The 12284-nt window shown below is 47.8% G+C and overlaps 1 protein-coding gene across 2 annotated transcripts in view; it reads right to left on the bottom strand.

Moving 5' to 3' along the window:
* Positions 1–567: 567 nt before the first annotated feature.
* Positions 568–12284, bottom strand: part of LOC138582800 (pentraxin fusion protein-like) — a 242263-nt gene continuing 230546 nt past the window's right edge. For both annotated transcript variants that reach the window (XM_069654452.1, XM_069654453.1), the window contains one exon: positions 568–1316. In XM_069654452.1, the coding sequence (XP_069510553.1) occupies positions 667–1316 (650 nt within the window). In that variant the 3' untranslated portion in view covers positions 568–666. The remainder of the gene's footprint in view (positions 1317–12284) is intronic.

Below are 12284 nucleotides of genomic sequence, written 5' to 3'. Positions count from 1 at the left end.
CACCCGTCTGAGCAGAGAATCCCATAGTTATTGCTTTCTTTTCAGTTTATTGGATCCCTTATGAATCTTTTTTTACGAAAGCCGACTTTGTGGTCCCAAAGCAGCCTCCTCCTCTTTCCGATAATCCATCCAAAAGGATGGAGGAAGAGCAAACATGGTCACAGGGGAGCTGTGCAACACTTCCGGTAGCATGTTTATCTTCCCTTGAACCTCGTGAAGCTAAAAGAAAACCTCCCAGGGAAAAGGGGAGGGATACAGGATGGGAACAGGTGGAAGAATTGGAGTATTCCGTTTTCTCTACTGAAAATCCACTTTATACGATTAAGTTTGTATGGTGTGGAAATGAGACCTGGGGCCCAAGCCTTATGGCTCTAAGTTTCTGTGCTTTAATGTACACGCCACATCATCATCGTCGTCGTTTCAGCAGTCTGCCACTGCAGTGTGTATGGACAATAACTCTGAGGGGGGCGGGGGCTACAGAGGCTTGACCAGGAAAGCAACAAATCGTGGCCACACCCCTCTACCGCCCAGATACTTCATCTCTGATCAAAGAACCACCAGAAGATGTTTCTAAGGTTCAGGTTGCATTGCTTTATTGTGTTGTTTAGCTAGTAACTAGAAAGGTTAGGCAGAGCCTCTTTACTCCTGCATGTCCATCTGCCCCTGCTAGATGCTCGCCTGCTGATGCTCTTTCTGCAATTGAGAGAGACTTCCAGTCTCTTTAACAGTAACGTTCCCATGGATCATGTAGGACAAGGACCGCCAGTCAAAAATGTTGGACTCCGGGACATGCTCCCCAATGAACACGCGGGTGATCATGGTTCTGTGCAATTTCCTGTTCCACATGTAGAGATCTCTTATTTCTCCGACGAAGCTCTGATCTGCATCAAACCCACCCTCCAAACTGTCTTGGTCTTGCCCCAGCATAAAAATGCCCCCAGGGTATATACGGCAACCACGTCTGTAGTACTGTGTCCTGCGCAACTGACCATCGATGAAGAGTTGAGTGCGACCATTAGCCGATACCCAAGCTAGGCACAGGTGTGTCCAGGCAGGCTCCAGCTTTGGAATCTGGAAGTACACCCCCTCCCCACTCATGTAGAACCCCAGACGCCCATCTTTCTCCCGCCAGAGGTTGAGTGCATCAAAATACTGTGTGCGGTACGAGAAGAGGAGGATCTCGCGGCCTTCAGGCAAGTTCGTGGAGATGCGCATGCACAGCGTGAATGCCCTGATAATACGGCTCTGCTCTGGGGTTAGGATGACGTAGCTGCTGTCGGTGGCCTCTGGAAAGACTAACGAATGACCCAGGAGACCTGCAAAAGAGTTAAAAGAGTTTGTTATGTTACATTATGGTAGTTTGTACAACCCTTAACCCAGAAACTGTATCAAACCCATAACAGTAACCAAACATCAGCTGCAACCACACGAAAACCTCCCTGGATTTGGTGTGAGTAATTTGTCACTTAAGAGATGAAGTGGCATGTTCCAGTGTTTGTCCCAGATATTAGCCCCCTATAATATTCTAACTCAAAAGCAAAAAGATCATAGGATCATGGTTATTTGGGTTACACAGAGACCCAATTGCAAGAGCCATCCATGGTTCTGTCCTAACTCTTGCCATTGTCCCTCTCCCATGTTTTAGTGGCAAAGAGATTTTAATGACGTGCACCTCAGGAGTCTTGCACCTCAATATTGCCTGCCCCCTGTAATATTGAAGGTCGCTTTGGAGACTTTAGTTGGCATGAACCAAGCTTTTGTTAAAGGTTTCCCTTGGGAAGAAGACATATGAGTCCCTGGCAGTAGAAATAGTGAAGCTTTGGAGGCTTTAATCATCTGAGGAACATTGCGGAACTATGCCTGAACTATACTTCAAAGTAAATGAATCTCAGCAACGGAGCATTTGAAGGGGCGCAGTCATTCTATTCCCCTCCACCTTTTAGTTGATCACTTTTGGTTCAATAGTCAGCAGGCATCATATAATTCATGCAATTGAAACTTTCCATTTACATGTATCATTAGCTTCTTATTTTATGTTTATTATGTTTATGTTTATAGAGTTTATATAGCGCTTTTAGTCGACTATAGAACACTGTGATTAACGCGGTCCAGTGCAGGCCCTTCCCCGTGAGGGCATGACTCCAACAAGCCAGTCTATGGTTGTGGACTCTAGCAGATCAGCATGGTCTGTTAGGGGGCATTAGGAGAAAGCCTGGTGGAGTCTAGAGGAGGTTCTCCTTCAGATACAGAATGAATAGTGGAGGGGTAGTGGTGCCAGCTGACAGGGGCTGACCACAGTTGTGCACAATCAGCCAACAGCAAACTGACATGTGTTTGACGCTGGGGCGGCTCCTGCAGACTGACCGCTGTATGGGGGGACTCTATCAGACTGACTGGTATTTCTTTTGATGTTAGTGGGTCAGTTGCTCGACCAGCAAACCGCAGAATTGTATTCGATCAGATTATTTCTCCAAATTGTTCCCCCAAAATGTAGATGGTGAGTTGGGGTTAGACAATATTCATGGGGGAACTGTGGTGGGTGGGGGGATTTGCGTGTGCCCTGAATTCTGTGGTAAAAATGTTGATTAAAAAATGCAATCAAATCAAATTCGACCATTTGTTTTCCATCAATCATACATCCCTTTAACCCTCAAAGTTGAGATTTTTAAAAGCTTCTATAGCCAAAAATTGCTGGTTAATTTCTTTTACAGACTCTGCATATGATCAATGTGTTATTGTAGACCCAATTAGTTAGACCATTCCTACATTAATAGCTCTGCGAACTAGCTTCAAAACTACACAAGCACAGCCCTATGACATTCACTGCAGCAACCAGAGCAAATTGTGTAAAAGCCGTAAATACTAGATCACAAATCAACCAACCCCTTCCTACTCCAGAAAAGCAGACTCTCTCCCTCCTTTGTAGTGTAAATAGCTGTAATGGGTGAGGCAATACATTACTGGCTCCAGGAGCCCCTCTCTGGGGACAGCTCACACCATGTGCATATGCGAAACCCGACCGCCCCCTTAACCCTGGTTGGACAGCTCTTAAAGTTAGAATGCAAAGTGTATGCCTGTTTTTGTCCTCCTTTCATCATTTAGAGGTTTGTACAAAGCTTTGTAACTTGGGAAGAGATCCTTACTAAGCAAGGGGTCTGAGACCCTGCCAACTCGAGATTGCAGTTATTGAACTGCCCATCATCTCTCCCCCACCAAAATATGGCAAGCATGCTCGTCTTCACCTTCTTGCTGCCCTGCACCACCTTTAGTCCAAGGGATGGTACAGCCAGCATCAAGGTACACTTTAAGTAATCCGTGCTCCATTGTCTACATTTTCTTGTCCTCATTTCATCAGGAATAACCCTCTGCAGGGTTTCAGCAGCATGATCATAAAAACAGAGAGCGGGAGAGGGGGGATTGACAGTAGAAGCGTGGCATAGTGAAATTGCACCTTTCTGCACAAGAGCAGCGGTAGGAGTGAAGGGTTGCAGGTTGCTTTGGCTTATCCCCCACAACACCTACTAATTAACTCCCCTCTAAGATCTTCTTCAACCTCCCAATGCGCATTCAAATCCCCAAAGAGAGCCGCAGGCCCAACCTGATAGAACATCAACACTAATCCAGCCAGGACTAAGCTCTCCTCTCTATCCTGATCACACTCCCCAGACGCAAAGCTGTGCACTCCATATGATCATGGGCTCTTCCCTATGGATAACATACTCTCAAGTCTCTCTGCCAAACCTATGGAAAGCCGATTGAGGAAGTGTAACCACTTATTTCCTACCTGCACCATCAATACCTCATGTTTCACATCTGTCCTTCCTACTGTACCATTTGCGGCTCCAAACCCCCCCCCTTTTTTTTTTTAACAAAGCCATGTCCAACGAGGCCACCAAAAGTGTCAGAACGACGCTAAACAAGACCACCTACATTACAGTACATTACACAATAACCTATCACGCACTGTGATTGCCTTCTGTTCTATGAAAGGGCATTCCTTCAGGCTGTCTATATTTTCTCCATTCTTTCATAATTAAGAATCTAGACATCATAGAATGTTGCCAATGATAGTACGCGTGTCATGTATCGATAGGTCTTACTGAACTGGCATCCACCTACCTTTTCCCACAAAGGAGGCCTTTTTTAATGTCTCCACCCATCTGCCTATTCCTTTTTTCTGGTGAGTCATATGGTTCAGCAGATTTTATTGATTCCTTGCTTCCAACTCTAGTTTCTTTTATTTTCAAATGTTTCCTCCATCAGTCTTCCTTTGATACTCTCCGGGCCTCATTACGAGTTTGGCGGTAGCCATGGAGCTATTAGCTCCATGTTTGCTGCCAAACCGGGCTCCTTTACCGGGTTCCCTGAATGTGGAATTACCGGGCCATTCCGAGTTCGGAGGGCCCGGTAATTCCTCCCTCAGAGAACCCGGTCCCGGACCTTCCCCATTCCCATTTGAGCCCCTATGGGGCTCAATGGGAATGGGAGAGGGAGCTAACAATGGGCCGATTACGACTGGCCTGTTGTTAGCTCCCTCTTCCCCTCGCGGCACCCGGTAACGACGCCTGGTTTTACCAGGTGTCCTTACCGGGTCCCGCAAGGGGACCTTGTAATTTCGCGGAATGTGTTTAATGGGTCCGCCTCCATTAGCGGAGCCCGTTAACCCATTCCACGAAGGTCGTAATGAGGCCCTCAGACTCTGCAAGAATTCTCAAATCTGCCCATGGTTCAATGCACAAACTGGGGGTTTGGGGAAGGAGACATTGTGGACTTGGTGAAGGTGGGATAGAGGAGACACTGGTGGAACAGAGGAGGTTTGGGGTGCAAAAGAGACTGGGAGAGGATAAGAGGATGGTGATAGGAGGAGCAATGTGCCTTAAGGAGAAAGTAAGATCTCAGAAGGTGGACAGGGTGGAGAAAAGAGCAGGGGAGTAACAGGAGGGGGGAAAGGGATTTAAATCAGAGGGAGATGTGCTGAAGACAGTAGGCAAGAAGGTGGGGAGAGAGGAAGTCTGAAGAGGATGAAGTAAACAAAGTAATAGAAAAGCTGGAGGATCTGGAAGGTGAACCAGAAGAGGGGAAGGAAGAGCTAGGATCAGAAGAGGAGGGAACATTAGAGTCATGGACAGAGGGAGTAAGACTTAGAAACCAGGATAGAAAAGGAAGAGCAGAGAAGACTACATCTGGGAAAGAGAAGAACAGAGGAAGGGACTAGCAGATCTATGGAGGAGGACCGAAGATAGGGGCTGTGAGAGAGGGAGACCTTCACTCTATGTTAAGGTGGTGTGTAGGTGTTAGGAGGAAGTACAAGCACGATGCAAGGCATCGTGTGGATGCTTGTTGAGATAGGGAAGTACTTAAACCCCAGAGAAGAAGTAGTGAGTCTCCCTTTAAGCACACGCCTATGTCAGACCAATGAGGAGGAAGGTCAGGTGAGGTGGATGGGGTGATCAATCCTGCCCCCTCTCCCCCAAATTAAATAAACCTACAGTAATCAGAAAGCCAGTCGTTAACCTCTCTGAACCAGCTTCCATCTTGGAAGCCAGTGGCAATGCAGGCCTTGCTACAAGTGTAGTGGGCCAACGGAATATTCTGCAAACACTGTCCAGCACTTGTATCAAACCCCTAGAGACAGGACAGAGAGGTCAATAAGACCTTTTACCAGGAGACCCAGAGAACCAGTTTAGCTTGGAACTATTGAACCTCACATTACCAAGATGAATTCAGAAGGACCAGACACTGTGAACGATGGTGGGGATGAACCCGGAAAACTTGAGAGAGTGTGGTCATTTGTAGCAGCCCCAGTTGTTTACCTTTCAGAGACTTTTCATTTGAGTTTTAAATTTCCTATTTTTGAAGAGGAGAGAACACCAACAGGGGAAGCTGGCTAAAAACTGTGGGCCTCATTACGACCCTGGTGGAACGGGTTAAACTGCGCCGTAAAAGGCTGCGGTGCCGTTCAACCCATTCCGCCACATTACGAAGTCCCCTTGCGGGACACGTTAAGAACGCCTGGGAAAACCAGGCGTGCATACTGGGTCCCGCGAGGGGAAGAGGGAGCAAACAACGGGCCATCTCGTAATGGCCCGTTGTTTACTCCCTCTCCCATTCCCATTCAGCCCTATGGGGGCTGAATGGGAATGGGGATGAACCGTGTCCGTGTCCTCGAGTGAGGAATTACCGGGCCATCCGAACTCGGAATGGTACAGTAAGTCCTCATTCCGAGGACACGGATGCGGTTTTGGTGGCAGCCATGCCGCCAATAGCGGCATGGCTACCGGCATACCTCGTAATGAGGCCCAGTGTGCTTTGGCATTTCCTTTCAAAGGGAGAGCCGTTATGACCATCCCACAATAGATAATGGCAACTATTGATTCTAATAGAAAGGAGGGTGTTCTTGGCCTGGGACAAGATGGCCTGGGCAGAGATGCCATGTATTGGAGGTAACATGAAGTTTAGTATTCTTCACAGTGCCACTACTAGAATATCTTAGTTGGCTAAGTGGGACAAGACCTATTGGTCTCAATATGTTGCAGCACCCTTACTGATTGGGGGACTTTGGGCAGCCTATTACTTTGTGAAAAGTACAGTGAGCAAAAATCAATGGCTGCAGACTCTCAAAGTTGGAAAAAAACCACAGAACAGGTTATCATGCCATGTTCTTTCGAGAGAGGGGAGCGTGCTACCTTTTTTTGTATTTTTGCAAGGAACTCAGGGTTGGTCAACCTAAGTTACCCGGGGGGAACCCAGACCTGGACCACCTGCTCACTGTGCTCAGAGAGGCACAGCTCTGCAACAATGATGAGGGCCAACAAGGCTGAAACAAGTGTATGGGGTTGCTGTTGGTACTCTTGTCAAAGGAGGTTTGCTAGGCATTTCGGTGCTGGACTGCCCTTGTGGGCAGGACAAAGACTAATATGGAAATGGATATTCCTCCTTTGTGAAAAGTACAGTGAGCTAAAAGCGATGGCTGCGGACTCTCAAAGTGGGAAAAAACCACAGAACAGGTTATCATGCCATGTTCTTTCGAGAGGGGGTGCCTGCTATCTTTTTTTGTATTTTTACAAGAACTTGAGGTTGGTCACACTAGGTTGCCTGGGAGTATCCAGACGTGGACCCCTTGCTCACTGTGCTCAGAGAGGCACAGCTCCACCTCACTGATGAGGACCAACAAGGCTGAAACACATATGGGGTTGCTGTTGGTACTCTTGTTCAAAGGAGGTTTGCCTAACATTTCGGTGCTGGACTGCCCTTGTGGACGGGACAAAGGGTGATATGCAAATGGATATGCCTCCTTTGTGAAAAGTGCAGTGAGCAAAAAGTAATGGCTGCAGACTCTCAAAGTGGGTAAAAACCACAGAACAGGTTATCATGCCATGTTCTTTCGAGAGAGGAGCGCCTGCTACCTTTTTTGTATTTTTGCAAGGAACATGGATTGGTCACCCTGAGTTACATGGGGAACACAGATGTGGGCCCCTTGCTCACTGTGCTCAAAGAGGCACAGCTCCACCTCACTGATGAGGCCCAACAAGGCTGAAACACGTGTATGTGGTTGCTGTTGGTACTCTTGTTCAAAGGAGGTTTGCCTGGCATTTTGGTGCTGGAATGCCCTTGTGGGCGGGACAAAGACTGATATGCAAATGGTTATTCCTCCTTTGTGAAAAGTACAGTGAGCAAAAAGCAATGGCTGCTGACTCTCAAAGTGGGGAAAAAACCACAGAACAGGTTATTATGCCATGCACTTTAGGGAGAAGGGCACCTGCTACCTTTTTCTGTTTTTGCAAGGAACATGGGGTTGGTCACCCTAAATTACCTGGGAGAACCCAGACGTGGACCCCTTGCTCACTTTGCTCAGAGAGGCACAGCTCCACCTCACTGATGAGGTCCAACAAGGCTGAAACACGTGTATGGGGTTGCTGTTGGTACTCCTGTTCAAAGGAGGTTCAAAGGAGGTTTGCCTGACATTTTGGTGCTGGACTGCCCTTGTGGGTGGGGCAAAGACTGATATGCAAATGGATATTCCTCCTTTGTGAAAAGTACAGTTAGCAAAAAGCAATGGCTGCGGACTCTCAAAGTGGGAAATATCCACACAACAGTTTATCATGCCATGTTCTTTCGAGAGAGGGGCACCTGCTACCTTTTTTGTATTTGAGGCCTTGAGGGTGGGTATCCTTGATCATTTGGATTACTTATGACTAAGACTACCATCACCGAATGGCTTGATCGTGACAGACGTGAAGGAACTCCCACTCTTGGAACAGTTCTTGCCATCGCATCCTCGATATCTGCAAAGGTGCATGTGGCAGCTCCACTGATGTACAGACTGCCACAGGTTTTGTTGAGATCTCATCAGTGGACACCTGCTGTGGAAAGTAACAACAAGAAGCCCACCAGCCCACCAGAGAGAATTAACCATATAGAACACCAGGAAGACAACAAGGTGCTCTGAACATTTAGGATTAAATTACAATTGAATCCCAAGTTAATGCCAAATGGGCCAACTAGGACCAAGAAACCACACAGAGGTCTACCATGGAGACCACCTATACACTGCTCTACAAATGGAAAAATGGGATGCTGGGTTTTTGTTTGGCCAACAACAAATTCTTCGGAACCCACAGACAAAAGTTACTGGGTCCCACCACATGCAGAAGGAATGCCTGAATACTAGGCCTGTCTGAAAGCGGTACCAGGATACTATGCAGATTGTATCAAGAGGGCAGTGTTGACTCAAGGTGTGGTAGGGCAAAGCTACCACCTCAGGCTATGTTGCCAGGACAGCCCTCTTATATTCTGTGAGATGACAGTCTGTGGTACAATCCGACCAACGAATCCAGAATTCTTTGATCCCACTTACTTGTGTTCATTGCACTGGTTACCTGGCTACCCTCAGAACCTCGGGCCCAGGTCCCTGCCCCCCCAGTTGCACACCTGCACTGACACACCTGCACTGCCACCTGGCAACATTGCACTTTGGCGCTGTATCTGTTACCTCTATAGTCCCCTTAACTGCACTTTCAATTACCTGCATGTGAAAAGGTATCTTACAGTATTCAGGGCGACAGAATCAGTCGGGTCTAGATTATACAAACAATAACTTTTTTACAGATTTCCTAATGGCTATGTACGAGTCAATGCTTCTCAAATGCGGTGGGAGGGAGTTCCAGTTGATCGCAGCAATGACAGGGAAGCTAGATCCTCCTGCGCGAGTCCTGAGGGTCTTATGGATGGTGATACGGTTTGTGTATGCGGTTCTTGTTGGTCTGTCTGTTGAAGGTTTGGCAATTCGTGGAGAAAGTTAAGGGGGGCGGTGTTATGGAGACATTTGTGGGTGAGTGTGAGGGTTTGGAAAATGATACGTTCCTTATTTTGGACAGTCTGGAGTTTTCTGATGTTTTTTGCAGAAGTGCCTGCCAGTAGGGCATTGCAATTATTCAGCTGAGACCCGCTTATTGCTCTGGCTATGGTGAGGCAATTCTGTTCTGTCAGGAATGGTCTAGCTGCAGCGAGTAGTTTAGAGTGGTAGGCAGCAGCAGACGCTATGGCGTTAACCTGTCTGACCATTGAGAGGTTAGAGTCTAGGTAGACCCTCAAGGTTTTTACCACCAGTGAGACAGGGATGGAGGTGTTATCGATCACAAAAAAAGTGTACTTTTCATCGAGTTTCTTTATGGTTCCTGGTGAGCCAATAAGTAGAAGTTCAGTTTTTCCACCATTAAGGCACAACCAATTTTCTGCCATCCATGTTTGAATCGTGGTGTAAATGGAGTTGAGAGTTTCCCTGTCGGCCTCATAGTCACCAGTTAGGGGGATGTGGACCTGCGTGTCATCAGCATAATTTGTATATGTGATGCCTAGTGCATCCAGGAAGTTGAAAAGGGGCCTCGTGAACAAGTTGTAGGGGGTGGGTGAAATGCAAGATCCTTGTGGGACTCCACATTTGATCAGGTTGGGACTGGTGCAAGCTTGGTCAGAGAAGACTTCCATAACTCTTTCTTGGAGAAAGGATGTGATCCAGGCTGTGGCGTTTGCTGAAAAATTGGCAGCGGAAGAGGGATAGTGGCATAGGGTATCATGGCCCACCAAGTCACAAGATGCAGATAAGTCGAGGAGCAGCAAGAGGGCAGGTTCCCTGAAATCATCAATCTGGTTTTTAAGGTCCAATAGTGCAGTTTTGGTCCCATGGCCGTGATGGAAGCCAGACTGCCGGAGACCAAGCAGGTTGTTAGTCTCTAGGTATTGGCCGACCTGCAGGTAAGATGCTTTATCGTGGATTTTCAATAGAAAAGGTACCGTGGTGATGGGTCTGTAACTCCCTGGGATGGTTGGGTCGAGCCCAGGTTTTTTCAGAAGCGGTCGTACCCAAGCTTCCTTGAGGCAGGCAGGGACATAGCCTGATGGGAAGGAGGCGTTGATAAAGGCTGTGATGAAAGGTGCAAGGGTGGAGGCACTTTCCTTGATAAGCTGGGCTGGGCATGCGTCTCCTTTACAGTTGGAGGGTTTGATGGATTTAAGGAGGGCAATGACTTCCTGTTCCTTCATTTCCTTGAAGGAAAAGGGGGGGCCGTCACAGGAGGTATTACAGTGGAGGTTAGATATTTGTTGTTTTAGTATCTGTTGGTGTTCGGTGATTTTATTTTGAAGGATGTTCAGCTTATCCAATATAGCCTCCTTGATACTATTACACCAATCCTTGTCTTTAGTGAGAGTTGGCGGGGTTAGAGCTGGCGTTTCCAGCTCTTTGAAAATGGCAAAAATCTCTTTGGAGCCTGACTTTGCGTTTGCTATCCTGGTGTTGAATGAGTTGGACTTGGCTTTAATAATGGCAGCTTTGTATTCTTTTGATATGGTCTTGAATGCTAGTTTGGTGGAGTCACCAGGTTGAGTGTGCTGTTCTTTTCCTGGCGTGTAACTCAAGAAGCTCTGAGGAGAACCACGCATTTGTGTGTTTGGTGCGGTTGGCTTTCCTTAGGTTGAGAGGGGCTATGGCATCAACCGCTTGGGAGATGATGGCGTTGTAGGTGAAGGCAAGGGTGTCTGTGTCATTGGAGAAGGGGGGGCTTGAGGGCAGGCACAAGGAGGTGGGGTAAGAGCCTTTCCTTGGTGAGCTGGCGGGAGTTTCTGGTGAGGGCAGGTGGGCATGGGGTCATGTGAGAAGAGGGCCCCTTAGCTAGGTTAAGTTCGAAGCGGATGGAGGGGTGATCAGACCAAGGAAAGGGTGAGATGGATGTGATAGATGGAGGGCAGTTGTGGTGGGCGAGCCAGTCGAGGGTGCATCCTTTGATGTGGGTGGGCTCCGTCACGGCTTGTTTGAACCCTAAGGTGGAAAGGCCTTGTTGAGGGAGGCTGCATGAGAGCCGGAATGGTCATTCAGGCCTAGGTTGAGGTCGCCCAGGAGGATAACTTTGGTGGTTTTCTTTAGATATTCAGAGATGGCATGTAAGAGGGCATCCTGGAAATCTGTGACAGGGTCTGGCGGACGGTATAAAATGTGGAGAGTAATAGTACAGTTGGGGGATGGGTTGACTTTAAGGAGTAGCTAGTCGCTGTTGAAGCCTAGTTCTCTTTGAACCTTTCTGATTGGAACAGTCTCTTTGGCTATGAGGGCTACCCCTCCACCTTTCTGGAGGGAGTGATCTTGCCTGAAAATGGTGTAGCCCTGGGGAAGGGCTAGGGCAAGGGCAGGTCCTGATGCTTCATGGAGCTAAGTTTCACTAATGATAAGTAGATCAAGGTTGAGGTTGGTGATAAAATCATGAATGTTCAAGGCATGGGCAGGGAGCGACCAGGGGTTGATGAGGCCACAGCTGAGTGGAAGGGGGTGGGACTTGGGTAGGTCAGGGATAGATGGAGGGTAAGCCAAAGGGGCGGGGGTGGATATGGTGGTTGTACCAACTGTTGCCAGCATTTGGGCAATCAAGTTTTGGAAACAACATTGAAAAAATATTTGAATTTAAAGCCCCAATGGGGGCAATCAAGATGGTGGAAACAACATTCGAATTTAAAGGCCCAATAGGGGTAGCAGCTGTTGGCAGCATGGGGGCAATCGAGATGGTGGAAACAGCATTCGAATTTAAAGGCCCAATGTGGGCAGCAACTGTTGACAGCAAGGGGGCAATCAAGTTGGTGGAAACAGCATCCGAATGTAAAGTCCCAATAGGGGCAGCAACTGTTGGCAGCATGGGGGTAATCAAGTTGGTGGAAACAGCATCAGAATGTAAAGGCCCAACGGGGGCAGCAACTGTTGGCAGCATGGGGGCAATCAAGTTGGGGGAAACAACATT

This window comes from Ambystoma mexicanum, chromosome 3q, assembly GCF_040938575.1.
Source record: "Ambystoma mexicanum isolate Mex_15411 chromosome 3q, UKY_AmexF1_1, whole genome shotgun sequence".
NCBI classification, from domain to species: Eukaryota; Metazoa; Chordata; class Amphibia; order Caudata; family Ambystomatidae; genus Ambystoma; species Ambystoma mexicanum.
This window is presented reverse-complemented; position numbering and strand designations above follow the sequence as displayed.